Here is a 22,689-nt window from a genome sequence, read left to right on the forward strand (position 1 = left end):
TACTGGGGGTGGACTTTGAGGATTCAAAGGTCCAAGTCACTGCATTGCCAGTTAGCGTGCTCTCTCTCTCTCTCCCTCTCCCTCTCTCTCTCTCCCTCTTTCTTTTCATCTTCCTCTCTTTGTTTTGTTGTTGTTGCCTCAAGATGTAAGTGAGTTCTTAGCTGCTGTTCTAGTGCCCTGCCTTCCTGCTACAATGCTCCCTACCATGATGGTCATGGACTCACCCTCTGAAACTGTAAACCCACTTAGTTACTTTTTTCAATAAGTTGTCTTGTTCATGGTGTTCTGCACAGCAGTATAAAGGTAACTAAGACATGGATCTTGGAAGAGAGGAGAATTGGCTGTATGGAGGGGGTAGGTTCTTTCATGCAAGAGAGGAAACCTTTAGGTCAGAGCCCAGGGTGAGCAGGGTGTACAGTGAGAATGTGGCATGGAGGCAGCAGCGGGATCATGGGTAATGTGAGGGCAAACTGGAGAGCTCAGTGGACAAGGGTGTCAGTTAGTTTTCCCTTTGCTTCACTCAAGGGCCTGGGAAGAAGCAAGCAACACCAACAGGAAGGTAACTTAAGCTACACCTAATAAAGTGACTATTTATTAAGTTGTGGGAAAAATAGGGAGATTAAAAATACACTACCATGTGACTTGTAACAGTGGTGTGTACAGAAACCAGAATCTAAAACTGTGGAAGGAGCTGCTGGCCAGGGCAGAGCTGAAGATGAAGGTGATGGTGTCCAGAGACTTTGCAGTGTGTGTGTGTGTGTGTGTGTGTGTGTGTGTGTGTGTGTGTGTGTGTGTGTGTGAGAGAGAGAGAGAGAGAGAGAGACTCATTGCCCTCATTCTACTCCCTTTAATGGCTGGTCCTACCCAAAAGTCAGAGGCCAAGAGATGTCACAGATGCAGTCACAGATGCAGTTCTTAACATGCAGCTTCCTCTTATACACGGTCATGGGTTGGAGAGACATGGAGTTGGATATTCTGAAGACAATGGGAATATCTAATGGCAATGAGGGAATATTTTGATTGCATCAAATAGGACTAACACTCAAAGGGAATGTTCCAGATTTATTAATCTAGAAGTAGGAATCTTAAGGAAGAAAAAAATTAAAGGCCAGGATATCTATTGGGGGAGATCAGGTTTGAGATATTTTCCCCCTTACAGAGTAAACTAACAGAGCTGTGGAACAGGTTGGTGGGAGAGACTAAAAACAAAGCAACCAATGTGAAAGGCATTTTGAAGTATTTCCTGGATCTCATTTGTCTAAATGTGTGCTTGATCTCAACATGTCATCAACTGAGTGTACTTTGTGAGTTTTGAGTTAGGCAACAGCATCTCTCTTCTTTAATCATTTTGGCTAAGGCCCTCTTTCTCTCTCCCACACTCTCTCCCCGTAACTCAATTTTCTTATTTGATATTCAGTTCTTGTTGAGGATGTAGTTCAGTGCTTCGGTAATTTAGTTTGAGACATAATAACGCTTTACAGAATACCAAATGAGAACTGAAAATTCAGGTTACTCTCTGACCGTGTTAAGTATTTTCCTGATGTAACTAATAGTTTGCCTTAAGTCTTAAAAGTTAAACTTTAATTGCTATAGATCCTTTAAGTGAAAACACATATTAGATACCTATCACAGAGTGAGGAATTCCATTTTCTTACACACATCAATCTCTGTCCTTTCTATCCCCTTTCAGTCTCTGTGCTCATTTATCTTCAGGGCAATATATGCATACATTGTCTATCATAATAACCTAAACAGATCTTGGTGGCTGACAAATTGTCAAGGTACGATAGCTTACTTGCACTCCATTATCTGATCTTTTGAAAGTCAAGAGCATCCAGAATTCTATTTTGGGTACTTACCTCCCAGGGAAGCTTCTCTGTTTTATTCTCTGGAAAAAAAAAGAAGATAAAAAGTAATTTTACCCAAAGATAATGTCAACTGAGGAGCTAAAGTCTATTTTCATTCTTTCTGCCTTCAACCGCACTTCAACTTACCTGGGGAATATTATTTTGCAGGCATAAGATTCCTGTCTGTCTTGTCAGCTATCTCTAAGTATTTTGTCAAGTAACACTTATGATGCCTTAGTAACCATTTCAAACTAATGGTTAGAAGCAGGGGCTGGGGGCCTGCTTCTCCTAGGGCATTGCACAGGCTTACCTGCTGAAGGAGATCCAGGTGCTCCTGGGAGTTGCTGAAGTTTTTCCCAATGTCAAAGAGGCAGAAGGTCTCCTTCTGGCAGAGGCTGACCCAGTCTTGATATTCCTCTGTGTCAGGAACGCGATCCAGAAAGATCCGATATGCTTCCCACACTATTTCTTGACATACTGTAACACAAAGCAGTTAGTTGTGTGCAAAACGGGAAACCCCCTTCTCCAAAGCACACAGCGTCATAACACAGGAATGACGCTGCTTATGTTCACACAGTAATTTACAAACGTGATAACCAGCACTAACTGTCAGCTGATACAATGCAGAGCCCGAGAGCATCAAGAAGGGATTGTCTGTCTACATTAATTAGGTTGACCTGTGGGCATATCTGTTGTGGGGGGGTTATCTTACCTTGATTGCATAATTGGTTGGAACATCTCTCCCCTCCCACCCCATGGAAATCCTCTAAAATGTCCCAGCACCTACTATGTGCTAAGAGGAAGGCAATGGGGCATGGGGTATGGATGAATAGTCCTTATATTCATGTGGAAACCTGTAATGGAATAGGGGGAGGTACCTTGTCAAAGCATAAACTTAAATTACATAGAAAGGAGACTCGGAGGACCATGCAGAGGAAATGTGGTGGAGAAGGAGATGAGATATTCTCTGCTTCTTGAACTGAGGACATTGGGCAGGCTTCACAAACTTTGGTACTTGACCCCACTCCATAGTTCAGATTTTGTTTCTTTATGAAAACTCCACGTTATTGTTCTAGCTTTCATTTCTGCCCCCCATGCAGTGGTGGCGACTGATGGTTAACATCAGGAAAGCCCTTAACCACTGAACCTCATCCCTGACACTGCCTGCCCTGAAGGACAGCTTGTTAATGTATTTGTTAAAAGGACTTGATGACTCAATAGTCACAGGGCACAGGAGAATCCACTGGACCACAAGAATGATCTGACACTTGTTTTATTTCAAATATTAGTATTTATAGTTCACTGAAAGCAACATTGTTATTAATTATTTAATAATTAAACTTCAGATGTCAACTGAAAAATGTGCTGTGGTGGTACATAGGTAAAAAAAGTTGGTATATGAGGTAAATAAGATATGTAGAAGACTCCATTGTCAGGGCTGGAGAGATGCCTCAGTGGTTACGAGCACTAACTGCTCTTCCAGAGGTTCGGAGTTCAAATCCGAGCAACCACACGGTGGCTCACAACCATCTGTAATGAGATCAGAGGCCCTCTTCTGGAGTGTCTGAAGATGGTTACTTATCTATACTAGATAAATAAGTCTTTTTTTTCCAAAAAGAAGATTCCATTGTCAATAATGTTGGTTTGTGCAGTTATTTACTTATTTATTTACTTACTTATTAATTAATTTATTCATTTGTTTTTTATTCCTATAGTTTGAGAAGGAATTGGAACTTTTGGGGGAGAGATTAACATCCTTTGACTTTTTAAGGGAAATTGGTTGTGGGAGGATCAGGATGAGAGAACACCAGTTGGGAACCTTACCCCTGAGTCCTGTGTCCCTCCTCCTCACCCATGCCATAGTTTCTTTTCTCTATGCTTTCTGCTTTAAGAGGCAAAGAAGATTTCAGATCAATAAAAGCCTACCTCATTTGCCAGCAACACCTGACCGAAGTCTTCAGGGCAACCAATCTTTCCACAGTAACTCACAGAGGTGATGGGGACAGCAGTCCTACTGCTCTGAGTTCTAGTCTCTCACCTTGCGTGAAAGCACAGGCAAGCGGTGCAGAGCCCCACACAGGAAATGTGCTTTGCAGTGTGACCTCTCGGCTGCCTGCAAAGATGACAGAGCCCATCCTGACAGCAGCAGCATGGAGCGCACCGCCCTTCATCTCGGCAGCGCTCAGGAAATACAAGGAAATTTGCAGAATGTCCGAACTCGAAGAGCTGTGGGTCCAGTGTGAGCATGCCCCTGCCCTGGCTGTCCCCTAGCTCTCATGCGCCATCTGTCTTTGGGAGTGTGCTTTTTATCTTTGCCTTTCCCCCTGAATGTAGCTTCTAGTTTAGTTCAACCCCTACCCAACTGTCAGGGATGCAACAATACATAAAAGAAACCGTCACTGCCGTTGAGGCTTAGTTGTGGTGTCTTTCATGGAAAATATCCATAAACATCGGGGAGGCTATGATTCAATATTCCCTTCTTGTTCCCAGGGAGGTACAACCTTGGGCATGTTGCTTTAGGACACAGAAAAATTTCATTTTATTTCAGTCCATTTTAATGCTTTAATTTTATTCAGAGTTTATCTTATTAGCTATTCCAAGTTAAGCCTAAACTCCAAATTTCAGGCGTCTTAGATGTGTGTGTGAGTGTGTGTGTGTGTGTGTGTGTGACATTAGAAATGTGTGCATTACAAGTATGTATGCATGTGTACATTATATGTATGGATACATATGTTTCTGTGTGTGTGTGTGTGTGTGTGTGTGTGTGTATGTGCACATGTGTGCTCATTTTTCTCACTGCTTGTAGCCTGAGAATCTATCAAGACAGATCTCTGAGGTGTTGTCCTGTTATCCAGGGAAACTGAGGCTGAATTTTGTTTGTGGAGTCCATGCCTTCCTCCCCCCACCCTTGTTGGGTTTTCCCCCATAGGCATCAATACCTACATAAAGACACCGAGAAGAGAGTAATTTATTCTCGAAGCATGAGGAGGTTGCTTAAAGATTTGTCTGCCAGGGCATTGCAGTTTATCAGGAGCGCCACATTAACGGTGCAACTTGTGATGCTCAATCATGATTCTCAACTCCACAGGCTTTCTCCATGGAAGCCTACCTGTAGGCATGTCTGGGAGTTGTCTAAACCTACTGAGGTGGAAGACTTTCCCTAACTGTGGGCAGCGCCATTCCATTGGCTCCTGTTTGGGGCTGTGTGAAGGAGAAGGGGAGCAGAGTGTGCTATTTTCTCTGCTTCCTGAAGGGAAGAGCAATCTGGTCAGGCCCCTCCCACTTCCGCTGCAATGTCTTCCCTGCAGCAATGGGCTGTACCTTCTCAGAGTCAATCACCCCTTTCTCCTGTAAGTCATCAGGTAGTTTATCACAGCGACAAGAAAAGCAACTGATCAAAACAAGAACCAGTGGATTTTCTTTATTTTCTTTTTGACGTGTGTGTGTGTGTGTGTGTGTGTGTGTGTGTGTGTGTACACGTGTGGAGGTCAAAGGACAATTTGTGGCAGTCAGATCAATTCTCTCTTACCTTGTGGGTTCTGGGGACTCAAGTCACACCCTCAGGTTAATGACAAATCCTTTTGGCTGCTGAGCTATCTCAAAAGCCCAAAAGATGGCCTGATATTGGGACTGAGAAAGAGCTTTGGGCTACAGTATGGTGGAGTATCGGAGGCTGGATATCTTTGAGGGAGCTTCATTGGAGACTGTCAGAAACCAACTCTCATTGCTTGTGTTTGTGCTTCGGGACAGCATTGTAATGATTCCACACAAGGCCCCACACATTTCATTTGTGGTGCTTTAAGCCTGGGGGTTGAGGGAAGAAGAAATAGTTCACTATTTCTATTTGATGTCCTAATGGAGAGCTTTCTCCCTTGAGTCTCTTGGAGGATGTCAGCAGATCATTTTGTGAAGACAGTGATGAGAACAGTAAATGGGTCAGCCCATCAAAGGAGCACAGCTCTGTGGCTAGCTCTTATTTCTTGTTTCTTTACGAACCAATTTTTTAGACTTAAGAAACACACACTGATGAATAGTAAAATTTCTTATCACCCAGAAGTAACCATAAAGATAATGGACTGTCATTTGCTGTGGGAAGGAAAAACAGTGTTTTGTACTGTTCAGGGAAACATGGATGAACAAGGCAAGTCTGATCAACAGTAAAGAGCTACGAAGTAAATTCGGGGCTCAAAATTTAGTCATGCAATAGTGTATTCCAAATACCTCTGGTGAATTATATATGTTAGTGTTGCAAAGAATAAGATTTTACATGAAAAAGTAAGCCATAATGTATGTGTGTGTGTGTGTGTGTGTGTGTGCGCGCGCGCGAGCGTACATGCACAAGCACACTTCTGTCCATTAACCAACTTTATAGAACTTGCTGGCATTGTTATCTGATCAATCTGTAGGCACACTCAGCATAAATAATTCACACATCATGGTCTTTTCCTTGCACTGCTGATGAATGGGATTCTTGCTTTCCATATTTCTCAGCAAATATTTTACTGAAAAACTTCTGTAGAAAACGTGCTAGGACCTCAGAGTGTTCATACAGCGTCCTTCATTTCTATGGTTAGGGTTTTCCTTTTGAGTGTTATACAGTAATTTCCATTAACCAATGGCTAAGACTTCTGTAAGGAAGCACATAGCCCTTTCCTTTCACATACAATTAGACATGTAGGAGCCCAGTGAGAACTCTTTAGATGACTCAAACCCCAGCTCCCCCCACAGGTAGGTATAGGTATGCAACAGGATCTCTGGATGTCGGGATCACAAATATGTTCTCAATGGTAACAAGGCACTTCTCATCCCAGGCTGGCACTGAACCAGTTGCTCCTGCAAACCAGCTTTCAACAGAGCAGGAGGATACATATTTTGGCGTGGCCACTAACAACGTCTGGTATCATAAACGTGGGAAAATGCCAATCCTCTTTACTTCATATGCAAGATGAACTTAGCCCAGAGAGACAAGGTGCTTGTCATTCTTTGGAATGATCTAGAGGACAGAATACCAGCCACAAATATAGTCTTTTTTTCTTTTAAAGGATTTTTTCTTTTAAAGTCATGTGGATTCTTAGTCCATGTTAAGTAAACGAAATGAGCAGGACATCGGCTGGCAGCTGTGGTTGACTTAATTCCTTAATGATTTCCAGGAATGCAAGGCGTTCTGCAATACTGCCTTGCTAAACATTGTGATATGCCTCAGCCCAAAGGTGCGGTAGAACGTGGCAGACTCCCGAAGCCATTTGTACTTTGTATCTCCTATGTACTTCACCCTGCCTCCAGGTTTCCAAACTTCCAAATGTTTTCTTACTTTTTTTCCCCCTGGATCAGCAAAAAATAAACTTAACTATTGAAGGAGAAAGGATCTAGGTTGTAATGTTACTTTTGAAAAGAATTCCTAATTCATAAATGAGCTTGCTCAGTTTCCTGATGTTGCAACTATCCTATGCTTTTTTCTTCAGAAGAATAATATTGAAAAAAGCAAACCAAGTGTCTTAGTTAGGGTTTTATTGCCATGAACAGACACCATTGACCAAGGCAAACTCTTATAAGGACAATATTTAATTGGGGGATGGCTTACAGGTTCAGAGGTTCAGTCCATTATTATCAAGGTGGGAATGTAGCAGCATCCAGGCAGGCATGGTGCAGGAGGAGCTGAGAGTTCTACATCTTCATCTGGGCTGCTGTCAGAATACTGACTTCCAGGCAGTTAGGATGAGGGTCTTAAGTCCATGCCCACGCCCACAATCACACACCTATTCCCACAAGGCTACACCTACTCCTTCCTACAGGGCCACACCTTTTCATAGTGCTATTCCCTGGGCTGAGCATATACAAACCATCACACCAAGTAAAATTTGTATATCAAGGTTTATTTTTTAAATGATTTTCCTGGACCCTAATGGTTCCGTGTAAAATAATTATTTTAAATCACAAGGGTTCAGGAACACCACCGTTTTGTATATTTGTGGCCCATTATTCCATCAGATTAGCAGGTTGATGTCTACAGCTCCCATGGAGGAATGAGACCATGAATGTTTAGGGCTGAAGAAGGTCTATGGGTGTGCAGGGTAGAGAAGATAGAGAGAACAAAGGGCGAGGCTCCCACTGCTGTCCTTACCTCTCAGTCGATAATACTCTTGAAGACTTTCTAAAATCTGCCTCAAGGATTCCCGCGGACAGATGTTCACAGCTGGGAACAGTGCCGATCTTTTGTTTCGAAGCTTCGCCACAGCGAACAGTCGTTTCATGGTTGACGCTTTGTGCACTGCTGAAGTGCTTTCAGTTGTTTCAATTCTTGGGGCTTTGTCTATGTTTTTAGTTCCAGAACTGTGTGTTTTAGTAGAGGTATCTGTAAGAGAGAAATGGATTTCATGGTGAATGTATGTATTTAAGTGCACATGTGCCATATGTGGATAGTCAAAGAAACTGAAGCCCTCTGGCTTACAAGATTTCTATTTTGGTACAGTTGACAGATGTAATCCTCGAATGACAAGTTTCAGAAATAAGAGAAGAGAATAGTGAACTAGTCAATTTTATATATCATATATGCATATATACACATATATATGATATATAAGATACAAGATATATATATATATATATATGTATATATATTCAACATCTCAACTCACCTCACCTTTAGGAACTGCCAAATACCAAGACCACTCCCACACATCTCTTTGAAAATCCCCTCCCCACTCAGCATCCAGCCTGTCAAGGAGACATTATAATCAACGTGGGGGAAAGACACAGCACTGTGGTACCCAGAGGCGTAGTCTCAGTGAGGAAGCGGAGTGCTTCTAAAAACCACAGAGCAAACCACAATGGCCAAACCTTCCTGCCTTTACTTGGCAGCCCTAGGATTTAGGGGCCTCGGGTTCAGAAGGGAGTAATGTGGCTGACAGTGTGCGGGGGTTGGGGATGAGTCTCTTAAGATAGTATTCACACAGGAAGCCTGTGAGCAGCAGTAGAGGGGGCTTGAGGGAAGGGTAGGGAAGGGCGTGGCGGAGGGAATACATGTGCAGAAGCCAGTCATTGTGGGGACAGCAGCCGTGCATCTGCTCCCTCACCACATTGATCTTTTTGGGACTTATATGTTTTTTCTTGTGTTATTTTCACAAAGCCGTTTCTATGTAGATGTTATGAAATTTTAGAAATTTCATAGAAGTTTAGAAAAATTCATGACATCTTTCTCTGTTGATCATTCAGGAAGGTTTTGAGGTGCATGGGTGCCTTCTGTCCCACCTCGATTTACCTCCTGCCTTTCACTCACTCTACCAATTAGGAGGGAAGTGTGGCATTTGTTGTGGGTGGTTCCCAGGGTGCTACTCCATTTTGGAAAGTGTTCACATTAAAATTTCCACATGAATGCCCATAGGGATTCTTTTTTTTCCAACAGCAGTAACATTGGGCTTATTTTATGTGGTAATTGGTAATGAAAGAGGCAAATTTTGATTCACTCATAAAATGTAAAGCAGGTCATTACTAAGATGAAGAAACTACTAAAAAACATAAGTCATCAGCCAAAATAATTCAGACACACCAAAAGAACTCAGTGTACTTTTCTAGTCCCGAGGAACTCCCTCAGTTTAAACAGTGGCCAAGAACACCGGATACCTGGGCCAGTGGCAAGAAAAAGAGATTGACTGGTAGAGTCATAAATGAGTATTTGGGGCGGGGAGCAAAGAGTGCATATTTGTTAAAATTTATTAAAATGTACAATTTGTGGAGTACATTTTACTTTTTAAAAAAATTGTACCTCACGGCTCAGCAGCTAAGAACCCTTGCTGTTCTTAGAGAAGACTCAGGTTCTAGCACACAGAGGTTACTCACAACTGTCTCTAACGCCAGTTCCACATTATCCAATGCCCTCTTAGCCTTCCCTGGCAACAGGCTTCCGTGGTGCACATACATACGTTCACACAAAATGCTCACACACCTAAAATAAAAATGAATAAATCTTAAAAAATTGTTATCTCCACAAAAAGAAATAAAGGGTGTAGGGAAAGCTGGACTCTCTCACTGAGGCACTTGATGTGGCTTACAGTGTTATTAAGGGAAGACTCCTACTGGCATCTTTTAAAACCAGCTACAGAGGGGACAATCCAGCAGAAGGCCAAGCCAATCAGTGAAGAGCAGTTCAAATGTCCCAGTGTTTAAGTCCTTCCTTCACAACCGGGGTGAAGAGGGTCCAGGTGTATTCCATGGCATTTCGAGCAATCTCTCAGAGCTTTTGTGGTCTCAGTCAGTGGGTTTTAGGAAAGACTGTTCGAGAAGGAAGGCATGTCAACATTGATTGGCTTATCCCACCACATCTTAGAGCCAGTACATAAATCCTGGGCAAAGCACAGAGTATCAGTGATCCCTGAGAATCTTCAGGCAATTCCAACTTCCACTGTTGCAGGATCTACACGGGTGTTCCCATCTGGAGTGAGGATAATCGTGTAGAACTGGTTTCCACAAGCAGGAGGTATTTATACCCCGTACACCCAGGGGGAACTGCTGCTGATGAAAATGGAGCTCTGGCTGGGACTCTGAGTTCTGCGCTCACCTTGTGAACTACCGCATAGGCCAGGTCCCAGCATTCTCTCTGATGGTTGCTAGTAGCAATGGGAACAACGTTCTCCCCCTTGTTTATACTGAGGACTAGCTTTCCTCTTAGGTAGTCTGGGATAGGCTGTTTCCAGATCAAGGCAGTTGTCAAAGGATGTGCTACTGACTGTTGCTGAGGCATCATGGGGGCGGGGCCTGGACTGGCTCAACATTTCTGTGATTCTGGAGTCAGCCTGAATCAGACCAGTAGCGTGACACAGTGGGCAGGGATCAATCAATGGTCGGGCACCAGGAAAGTGACCCTTACATTTGGTTTGGGGAACAGTCGTCTAATGTAATAGGTAGTGCTTGTGTCCTCATTTCAATGTCTAACATCAGAAACCCAGGCCACAGCTTGTGTCATTAAGCATAAAATAGTCAGTAAAAAGAAAAATTAAAAAAAAAATCTCTTTTGAATGAAAATCAAAAAGAACAGAATGAAGATGTTTTATGTATAAAAATATTTTAGTTAAATCAGAATTTACAAGCAATTTTAATGGAACCGATTAAGAATGTGGGATATGCACCAGGAAGAGTTTTAGTGTTGCCCCTGGGGTAACAACAGGCCCATGAGTGGCTGGGGAAAGCTGATACTCTCTATAGGTCTGTGGCACTAAATAAAACCACATCACCTTTTTGTCTCCCCTGCTCCATCCACTCTCCACTCCTCACATCAAGGCAGGACCATACTCTGTAGCTCAGGCTATCATAGAATTCACATTCATTCTTCCTCAGCCTCCAGAGCACCACGATCATACATAGGTATTTGCTACCATTCCAGGTGTACACGCATTTCCCCTCTGTATCCCCAAAAGGTACAGATTTCTGCACCTTTTTGCTGATGTTTCCTCTCCATTGTTGGCTTTGATTATATTTTACTGAGAATTAGCAGAAAGTGAGGAAAGTCTTACAGTTGTCCATCCCTGCATCTGCTTCAGCTCATTCCTCTACGTGCATGACTATGTGCTTATTCTTTCTGTTATTAGTCCACTTTCTTGATAATGTGTTGTCTCCAACTGCTGACTCATTTTTGATGTATACTTATATCTTACAGTTTCTTCTATGTACACTCTTCAAAACATCTGCTTCTATCTCCTTTCACAACAAAGCAGGTCTTGCTACATCAGTGAGGCTTCTCATTCCACATGCAACTCTTTCTCTCCATCTCTTTCCCTGATTTCTTTTATCTCTATATTGCAAAGTGCTCATGAATGTACTGTACCATTTTTACTCTGTTTGCCAAAGGGACACCTCACCAAAAGTCCTGCTATCTCCATGACTCAGCAGTCCTTTCTAACTGTTGGCAGTGCTGATGGACAGAAAGATGACCAATGGGTGTTTGAAACCTTTGATAGAATCACACTAAACACACTGCATTTCCTACATACAAATTTAACAATCTTTTAGTCGTAACTATTAATCACTTATATAAAGTGACTCTAAGTCTTGTTGTTGAGGTGTGATAGCAGAAGTAGGAAGAATTTTTCTTTCTTTCATGACAGTTTCTTGCATAGATTCATTTTTTTTGTATATGAAGGTCATAGCAATCATATCTCATGATTGCTTTTTTTGTTTCCTTAGGTCAAGATGTTTTCCTTTGTTGCCTAATCAAAGCACTTTCTGACCTTTCTTTGACTTGTGTGAGTTGCCAGCATGACCACACTTGTACTTTGGGGGCCATTATTAAATGAAGTAAGTTCTACTTGAGCATGAGCACTAGAACACTGCAACAGTCAGTTTGATAAGTAAGATAGGAACCGATTGAAGAGTAGGTAATGACCCAGAAATGAACCCACATACCTATGGTCACTTGATCTTTGACAAAGGAGCTAAAACCATCCAATGGAAGAAAGATAGCATTTTCAACAAATGGTGCTGGTTCAACTGGAGGTCAGCATGTAGAAGAATGCAAATCGATACATTCTTATCACCCTGTACAAAGCTTAAGTCCAAGTGGATCAAGGACCTCCACATCAAACCAGATACACTAATAAACCAGATACAAACTAATAGAAGAAAAAGTGGGAAAGAATCTCGAACACATGGGCACTGGGGAAAATTTCCTGACCAAAACACCAATGGCTTATGCTCTAAGATCAAGAATCGACAAATGGGATCTCATAAAACTGCAAAGCTTCTGTAAAGCAAAAGACACTGTCATTAGGACAAAATGGAAACCAACAGATTGGAAAAAGATCTTTACCAATTCTACATCTGATGGAGGGCTAATATCCAAAATATACAAAGAACTCAAGAAGTTAGACTCCAGAGAGCCAAATAACCCTACTAAAAATGGAGTACAGAGCTAAACAAAACATTCTCAGCTGAGAAATATTGAATGGCTAGAAGCACCTAAAGAAATGTTCAACACCCTTAGTCATCAGGGAAATGCAAATCAAAACAACCCTGAGATTCCACCTCACACCAGTCAGAATGGCTAAGATCGAAAACTCAGGTGACAGCAGATGCTGGTGAGGATATGGACCCCCATTCTAGGGGAATATGGGGGAGGCAGTAAGAGGGATGGGTGGGGAGAATACCCGTATGGGAGAGAGGATGGGGGCTTATGGATAGGAAACAGGGAAAGGGAATAACATTTGAAATGTAAGTAAAGAAATATATCTAATAAAAAAATAAAGAATGGCTCACCCTCCTCCACATACGGGGTGGCTACTGTTGATGAACAGACGCTTGACATGCCCAGCAGAGCAGAACAGGATGGAGTGAGGTTCTATCATGTGCAGGAATGAAAACATTGCAGTTTTTTTCTGGAGCTCTGCATTTAACAGTTTGAATATGGTGGACTTACTGATAGAAAGACGGAAATCTTAGAAAGCAAAACCGTGAGTCTGGAAGGACTAGAGTGTGCAGACAAAGTGTGATGAAGCACAGACCCTTTGATCACTTCTAATGGCTGGATAGTCGTGGGGGAGGAGCTAAGATTTAGCATGGGAAGGATGGGTTCTGCTTGGGTTGGCAGATGCTTATGAGACAACTGATGGGAAATGTTAGGGTGGGAAGACAGGAGAATGGCATATTCATGGGCAGGCAAACTCCTAGATGACTAAGGAAGGTGGCCAACATGGATTCTTTAGATACTTTTTCTCTCCATCTACTACTCTGTCTACTAACCAGATCAGTCATTAGTTGGAGAATTTGTTAATTAGCCAGATTCTCCAAATCAATGTGGCTATAGCACACTTAGAAGATTACAAATATATAAAAAGGTAAACATTCAAATGGATGTAAAGTGACATTAAACATTACTTTATTGTAATGACGCTTGATCTTTCATTTCTTTTTTTAAAATTTGTTCAAGTTGCACAAGTATGTGCACCTGCTAATGTAAAGGAAATCCTGCAATCAAGGGTATCTTTTCCTAGGCAGAATTTAGGTGGATGCCATGTGACCTCAAGGTTCATCCGTATCCATGGAGCCCATGATCTCCTATAAAATAGCCTCTTCCTTGCTTATATATGTTCAAAGGGATTCAGTAGTGCAAGTGATTGTGAGAAGTATTGTTTTTCCTATTGCCATTCTATTCAGATCGAATTCCACAAGAATGTCTACTAGCTAATACAAAGACCTATGGGCCATTCCTTATCAAACTCTTCCTTTTAGAGGCATGTTTTTAAGCTGTCCACACCTCCAGGCTTCTACAAAGGCTTGCTTTACACATACATTGACAACAGCAGACACAGGAATACTGGAGTAGGGCCTTCTTTTGCAGCTGCTTGCAAAGAAAATAGCAGCCATTTGCACTTAGCAAACCCATTATGTTTTCCTTGGGGAAAAGCCTTAGTGTCTTAATGAATAAACTAATGGGAGCTGAGATAAAATTTACTGGAATTTATACAGAACACAGTCTCCGTTTGAAGACTAGAACTCTACAGAGACAAAGTGGCTGGCATTTCAGCCAGCATAAACCACCAATGGGGAGTTTTTAGAAAGAATGCCTTGAAAAGGAGTGAGGGGCTTTGGTCTTTACAAAAATTCTAGACTTGTTTGTAGTCCATTTTATGCAGATCATTATACTAAATTGGCAGATTCTCAATTGCATAATCGAATTTCCAAAGAGCAGAGGCAGTTAACTAGTGCCATATTCAAGGTACCTGAATATATATCATCAAATTAGACAGGTTTCTCAATACATTCTTTGGTGCTATTTGTAAAAAGCACCAAATAGTTAAATAGTTAAATACTATTTTCTGGATGCTCATATTGAGAATGAAGGCATCTACAACTTACAGTGTCCTCTGTTCTCCTATATCCAGTTTCCAATACCCTGACAGAATGCCAGTCCTATTCTGTCACCTGAATGTCAAAATATATTGGAACCAATGATGCAATGAAAGGATGATAGAGGTTAAGGAAGCACCTAGTTATTTCTGTGAATGAATTATGCCGTGACTAAGCATTTACAGTTGTCAGCGTGAAGGCGGATTATCAATGAGACAAGGTGTAGATCCTACCTTAGTTCCCTCTCTGAAACTTGGGCAAGTGTCACGGCAACCTTTCTCACTATTAAAACTGGCATTTGTTCAGTAATAGCACTTCCTACTGACTCTCCTCCACAGAATGAGAGGGCTTGCATCATCTTTCTCTTTATTACAAAATTAGGTTTATCTATTAACTTGCTGTGTCAGAAGAGAAGGGGTCAGGATTTCAGAAGACAATGATTTTCTATCTCTAGATGCACATGTCCCAGGCCTCTACTTTACCCCCTTGCCCTTGAACGCAGTGAAACAGTTCTATACGTGAGATGCTGGGAATTCTGACCGGAGGAGCCAAGGGTCCTGAAATCATACCATGCTGCTAAGTGGGCAGAAACAGAAGTGAAGTTAGAGGAAATGATCAGCAGAAAAAAGAAAGGCAGTTTCCTTTAGTGTCTAGAAGGGGTGAGACTTTGTCTGGGTCAACTCATCAGTGGTTTGTCTGATTCATGCCTAGGAGTAGAGAGGAAGTTTCAAAGGTTTATGTTACAAATGTACTGTGAATAGAATGTGTGAGAACTCCCAAGCCCCTTAGTAGGGCAAAAAGGCTGGGTGTATGGAGAAGGGGAGAGGTGTTCTCAAAGTTAATTGACCCCACTAAGCCCTGAAAAGGGATAAAATCACACTGGAGCCTCTTGTTTTAGAGGGTGGTGACAGGGAGAGCCACATAGGTGGCTTCCTCCGAGGTCTTGGATAATGTGACCTTTGGCTGATGTCTCCTTACACAAAACTTCCAGCTCAAGGCACTGGAGTGTATTTCTAGGAACTGGGAGTGCTCTTGCCTCTCCAGCAAGGGCACTTGTGTTCTCAAAGAAGGCAGTTCTGGGCTAAAAGTGGGAAAGAAAACCAATCCTATATTCTCATCATGTTTTTTCATAGAATGAGTGTTAAATTTACTCAAGTGTTTTAGCAAACATTCTAAGATACTGGAGCTTATAATAGATTTTTCATATGAATACTTAAGCAGACTCAAAAATATCTTTTCCCTCTACGTATGAGCCAGTATGGAAGGCTAAAGAGCCGGATATCATTATAAACTACAGTTAATTGTTAGTACTCTATTTCAAAAAGTGGTCAAAGGAGTTGGTTTAATGCTGGCCTGAGCCGAAGTAAGCAGAGAGGTCAAACTGAGGACAGGAGTGTACTAAAATTGCTAGCTAGTCGAGGAAACATATCTAGGCACAATCACTGCCTAGATTGTAGGAGCAGACTGTAGGAATTCAGGGCTTCTTGTAGCAGCTAGACTTTTAACATTCTTCAAACTCTATCCAAGATGTGTGGGCTATACATCTCATATAAAGCGATTCCATCAGTGAACTTACAATAATATCAAAGGTGAGTAGCCTGGGCCAACAGTGGTTGCAGATAGCAGGAAGGAGACCCAGCATATGGGGTAAATGGGAGCAACAGAGAGAAATGTGAAATTTCTGTGTTCATTCATAATAAGTTCTATTAAGCAGGGCAAGTAGTCTAACTAGCACATTATTCATACATATATGAATAAATATATATATTCTTTTGTATCATCCCTTTAGCCTTTTTATCCAAGGCATCTATTAGTGGGTTTCTAGAAGTGGCTAAGGGTCACCCAATAAACTTAAAAGATCACTTTAAATTAATTCTCCTCGGAAAAACTCATAGACTTCTTGATTTAGGTACTGGAGAGGGAGAAGTCACCAATGTCATGAGCTCCTATTTTGGAGAAACATTTGTCATCAAGCTTTCTGACACGATAATGGGGCAGCATCGGAAGAAGAAACACTTGACAGGAATTGGAGAAGGGAAAAGTCATGATCAAAATAAATTGCTTGAAAATTTTTTTCTGAATAAAAAAGGCATAATCTAGGGCTCTAACATGATGTCATCAGCTGAACTGCTGAGGTCAGTTTTAATTTTTCTCAAAGGATGTAGACAAAGGCATTTCAGCTGATTGGAGGTTGGTTCATTCTTGTCCTGTTTTCGCTCTTTCATCCCCAGGAGAAGAAGTAGATGCTGAATGGGAGAAGCTGTCAGCAGTCTTGGTAGTGAGACAGACTTGGGGAGAGCCAGTGAGATGAGCAGGCTGTCAGAGTGCTCAGAAAAGCTGCCTTTGTCATCAAAGCTCTCACCAGGATGACCAGGTCTGCATGAAGGTGACATGTAAAGTGACCACCATGGCTTGGATGATGTGCTCTTTGTTCTCAGACTGGTATATATAGAGGATGAAGTCTTCAGAGCATCCCATTATCATCTATCATCTGCATTCAATGTTGTGACGGGGCAGTTCTGGGAATTGCCATTTTCAATAGCATGTAAGGAATTTACAAAACTAAACCATTAAGTATGTCCTAGTAGTGTGTAAAAGGGATGTTTAAAGAGAAAAAAATCTTATGGATTATCATCAACTGTTTATCTAGTCATACTCCAAATGCAGATCATTCTCCAATTATTGATGGAAGGCACATTTTATACCTCCTTCCCGAGGGGCTCATTGTATGACATAGTCATAACTTCACGGAATCATCAAACAGACTGCTTTTTAGTAAATCAGAAGAAGCAATAAATCTGTCCTTTAACTTCAAAAACTGGTTCTAAGGTAGAGCCAGCAATACTCTTCTTACATTTGGAAACCCTTGCTATTACTGTTCAAGAAAATATTCTTAATCATGCTAATAACCTTCTTTTTGAGATGAGTTTGTGTGCATCACATCTGTGCATGATCCCAAGGAGGTCAGGAAAGGTCATTGTCTCCACTGAAACTGGCATTATAGGTGGTTGTGAGTGGCCCGATGTGAGTGTTCGGAACTGAACCTGGGTCCTCTGTATTTAGCCACCAGACCATCTCTCCATCTCTAGAAAATGCTTTTTATCAGAGAATAAGAATACCTTGTCCTAAATCCTGCAGGTTGAAGTTGAAGCAATGTCTAAAGTTGTCATAGAAAAGCCTATTTCAGAGCTACAGTTAAGAGTCACTTCAATACTTCCATGGAAAGAAAGCAAAGTAGATATTGTGCTCTGCTGAATGTCTTTACTCAGTTATACATCTGTGCAAGCTACAGCAATGTGACTTTGGACTGGAGAAATAACCCGCAGTGGATGGCTTAAGCAGACACATAAAGAGGAGGCAAAGAGTAGAGGGATTGGAGATATTTCCCGATGTGTGAGGCTAAAACAAATGATTGCCAACACTAAAACTTACTTTTGACTTTACGTTAGTCCTGTACACATGGTGGGGTGGGGCAGGTGGAGGGAGGGAGGGAGGTGGGGGGAGAGAAGCACTGTCTCTGAAATGTGGAAGACAAACTGTACACGTATTTCCCCTGTCTGTATGTGTGTGCACCACTTATGTGCCTGGTGCTCCTGGAGGTTGGAAGAGGGAATCAGATCCCGTGGGACTAGTGCTATAGAGTATGATCCATCACATGCATGCTGGAAATTGCACTCAGGTCCTCTGGAAGAGTAGCCAGTACTGCTATGAGAGTAGAAATAAATGCTACAAACTGAGAGAATATTTAAGATAAGTGGCAGCAAAAGAATTCCTAAATAAGAAAAGAGAAATGGGCTGGAGGGATAACTCAAGGCTTAAGGATACTACTGGCTGCTCTTGCAAGGGATCTGGATTCAGCTCCCAAAACCCACATGGTGGCTCACAATGGTCTGTAACTCCAGTTCTAGTGGATCCAGTGCCCTCTTCAGGTCTCCACAGTTACAAACGTAGTGCCCTCACACACATGCAGGCAAAAGTCATGTGCATAAAATAGAAACAGAGAAATCTTTTAAAAATTATAAACAACCCAAACATCTGAGTGAAAAATGGGAATATAGCTTTTCAGAGAGGACGTAGAGCAGATCTAGTCCACGGGAACATGCTGAATCTCACCAGTAACCAGAAAAACAAAAATCTGAAGACCTAGAGAAGCATCATTTATACCATGTCATCCCATGCCATTAGTGTCTATAAAGTAAGACATTTTATTTGACAAAATTTAAAATACAATAGTCAGTACCAAATATGTACAAAAGGGCTCTTACCACGGCTGCTGGGTGCATAGATAATATACACTTAGCAAAATTTTACTATGCAATTGAAACTGTGTGTATCTATGTCTCTGTTCACCCTTCTCACAAGGACACATTGCAGGGACACTCTTGCTAGTGGAAGGGAACACAGACAAGGTGTTTGTGTCAGTGCTGTGTGTGACAGTGAAGCTTATCAACAGAATGAACATGGAGTATATTCATAGTATATTCATACCAGACAATATTATGTCTAGGACTCCTTGAAAACCACCTCTGTTATTCATTACCTATTGTTGCCATATATTGATATTATTTAGATTTATGTATATTTACTGATTGTTGATTATTTTATTTTCCACTCATTATAAATGATTAAGATGCAAAATATAAAAGTTTTACACACACATACACACATATTTGTATATATTTATTGCAACTATATATACATACATATATATATATATTGTGTTTGCTTTGTACTAAGAATATCTGAAACCTATCCCTAAACCACATTTTATATAATACAACATTATTAACCATTATATTTATCATATTATTCATTAGCTCTGGCCAAACTCATATCATAAAACTGGAATTTTTTATATTTTGACCATTCTCATCCCTCCCTGACTCTAAAAACCACCATTCTATTCTGTTTCTTTCTTCTTGGCTTTGAGTATTTTAGCAAACAGGTACCAGTAAGTACATACAATATTTTTTCTGCATCTGACATAAATTCTTTTTTAAGATTTACTTATTTTATATATGTGAGTACACTGTTGATGTCCTCAGACACACCAGAAGAGGGCTTTGGATCCCATTACAGATGGTTGTTAGCCATCATGTGGTTACTGGGAATTGAACTCAGGACCTCTGGAAGACCAGTCAGTGTTCTTAACTGCTGAGCCATCTCTCTAGTCCTGATATATATTCCTTTTTTAAAAAAATTTTATTGGATTTTTAAATTTACATTTCAAATATTATCCCCTTTTCCAGTTTCTGTCCATAATCCCCCAATCCCATCTCCCCCCGCCTTCTTCTATGAGGGTGTTCTCCCACCCAACCACCCACCCCTTCCTGCCTCCCCACCCTGACGTTTTCCTACACTGTGGGGGGTCCAGCCTCGACAGGACCAATGTTCATTAAGTTCATTCATGTTGTAATAGGTAAGTTCTCATTGTAAAGTCTTTGTATACATATGCATATGCATACACATTTATGTAAAACTGTGACACAATGTGAGCACTTCTGCCACATTTTCTTTGCTAATTCCTCTTTTTCCTCATCTGTGGATGGACTTCCGTTGGGTTCACACTTTTGCTATTGTGGATAATACAGCAATAAACATGGGCAGTGCAGGTATCTGTACAAAGTACCGACTTCAGCTTTGTGTAGATGAAAGGGCAGAAGGATAGCTGTATCACAGCGATTCTGTTTAGTCACTGGCTGACTGCTGTATTGGTTTTATAATGGCTGGTACCAGTTTGCTTTTCTGCCACCAGTGGGCCAGGGGCTCTTTTCTCCATATCCTCACCAGTGCTTGCTTTATCTTGACTTTTTGAGAGTAATGAGACTTGTGTGAGGTTTTATCTCTGTCACTGTGCTCTTATCTCCCTCCAGATGATCATGGTGGACTCTCTCATGATGCTCATTTCAATGACTCTGAAAACATTTCCATTGAGGAAGCTTCCTATTTCAAAATTAGCCTCTTTGTTGTTTTATTTCCTTCTTTCTTTCTTTCTTTCTTTCTTTCTTTCTTTCTTTCTTTCTTTCTTTCTTTCCTTCCTCCCTCCCTCCCTCCCTCTCTCCCTTCTTTCTTTCTTTCTTTCTTTCTTTCTTTCTTTCTTTCTTTCTTTCTTTCTTTCTTTCCTTCCTTCCTTCCTTCCTTCCTTCCTTCCTTCCTTGCTTGCTTGCTTAAGACTTGTGTAAGTTCCTCAACAATTATAGATATTTACCCATTTTTTTGTGTATATGGTTTGCTAATATTTTCTTTTAGTTCACAGGCTACATTTTTGTTCCTTTTGCTAATCCAATTTTTCCGCTTTTGTTTGTTTTCTGAGTGAATGTTGAGGTATGTCCCTTCTAAATCAGAATCCTTGCTAAGACAAAGTAAAGGACTCTCCCTTCTGTGCTTTCTTCCAATAATTACATAGACTTCATTTTTTAAAAGTTTTTAGCACCTTTGAGTTGACTTTTGAGTGTGCTATAAGATGGAGGTTGGCTAACTTTTGTGTACAATCTCAGCTTACTTCTCTTGGGACTGGGTCTTCATAGGCTTTGATCTCTATAGGAGACACAAATCCATGGCTCCTTTTAACTCACTTATTGGCTCTACTTTTCATTGTCCTAGAATGTTCTTTTGGTGCTAAGGACTTTCACTATTCATGGATAAGTACACTGGAAATGCAAGGTAAACTATTAATGTTCTTGGAGAAAAACCTTTGAGGAGATGGTTTAGACTTTGCCTCTGTCAGTTCTTGGTCCCTAATCTCATGGAGAGTCCTGTAATTCTGTGCTCTCTGAGGATGGTTGTGTGAGATTGGCACGCACCGGAGCTTTCTGAAAGGCATCTTCTCTACCTTGCTGTTTCATTTGCTACTTTCTTTTGTTTCCGGTTCCCTGAAAATACACTTTCCAAGGAAGAACTTGGACCTATCACAGAGACATTTATGGATGACAGATGAATAAATATTAAAATGTTTTATATAGTCTTGGTGAAAGCTTTCCAAATAAGAAGACCTACATAAAATGACTGTAGCAGAAACTTGAACTGTCTCTGTAAAGCCAGAAAGGAAGAGCAATATTCACTATAAAGAGTTCAGATGATATTTTGTGACTTTGCTTTTTAAATTATATCATGCTATTATTTTTTACATTGACAGCTAAGGTTGTATTTGTCATGTACAATATAGTATTTTGTAGGTTTATGTTGTGAAATGACTAAATATTGGTAAATAAAGTGCATATGTTATATAGTTATCATTTATACCTATCTATAGCATTCTTCAGGACTCTGATATCTTGTGAACTTTAGTTATATATTATGAATCCCAAATACATTCCTCTTATCTAAGTGGACATTTATGTCCTCTCCCTGAACAATATCCCTCTATACTTTGATCTTTCCAAATGTCCTGGTCTCTGGTAACTGTCACTTTGCAGCCATCTCCGAGTTCTGCACAGACCACTGAGCATACACAATTCAGTGCCTGGCTTGTTTCACTTAGCATACTGGCCTCCACATTTATCCACATAGTTGCAAATGTCATGACTTCCCTTTTTGTACTGATGACTAGTACTCTGATATGTAAGTCTGTTCATCTGTTGATGGAAGTATAGGTTGTTTTCATTTCTTAACTACAAGAGATAGTACTGACTGTGTTATTTCAATTTCTTTCTATAGCATTTATTCTGTATGCATTAGAGAAAGCTTTGGAAATTCTATATTTTTTTTTTTTTTAAATTTGAAGCCGGAGAAGGTAGTGGGCCATGAACAGTAAAGCTATGGTATATAATTACTAAAAAACCAAGTACATTAAGAATAATCCCCTGAAGGTCCACAATATGGTGACCTAAGTCTCAACCTTCCAGAAAACTAAAGTTATGCTGAATCACCAAAGTTTGGTGAATCACCTAGATAGCTTGAACATCTTAGATGCTACCTTGAACCAAAAAAAACCCCAAAAAACAAAACAACAAAACCCCCAAATCACAATCTTCAAAATTTGAGTCCAGCATTTCCTTTCCCACCACTG

At 40.9% G+C, this 22,689-nt stretch overlaps 1 protein-coding gene across 1 annotated transcript in view; it reads right to left on the reverse strand.

Moving 5' to 3' along the window:
• Positions 1-22,689, reverse strand: part of Impg1 (interphotoreceptor matrix proteoglycan 1) — a 133,028-nt gene that overhangs the window by 103,054 nt on the left and 7,285 nt on the right. The window contains exons 2-4 of the mRNA XM_032909816.1: positions 7,969-8,199; positions 2,158-2,324; positions 1,860-1,888 (exon numbers count right to left, since the gene is read on the reverse strand). Coding sequence (XP_032765707.1) covers positions 1,860-1,888; positions 2,158-2,324; positions 7,969-8,199 — 427 coding nt within the window. The remainder of the gene's footprint in view (positions 1-1,859; positions 1,889-2,157; positions 2,325-7,968; positions 8,200-22,689) is intronic.

This window comes from Rattus rattus, chromosome 8, assembly GCF_011064425.1.
Source record: "Rattus rattus isolate New Zealand chromosome 8, Rrattus_CSIRO_v1, whole genome shotgun sequence".
NCBI classification, from domain to species: Eukaryota; Metazoa; Chordata; class Mammalia; order Rodentia; family Muridae; genus Rattus; species Rattus rattus.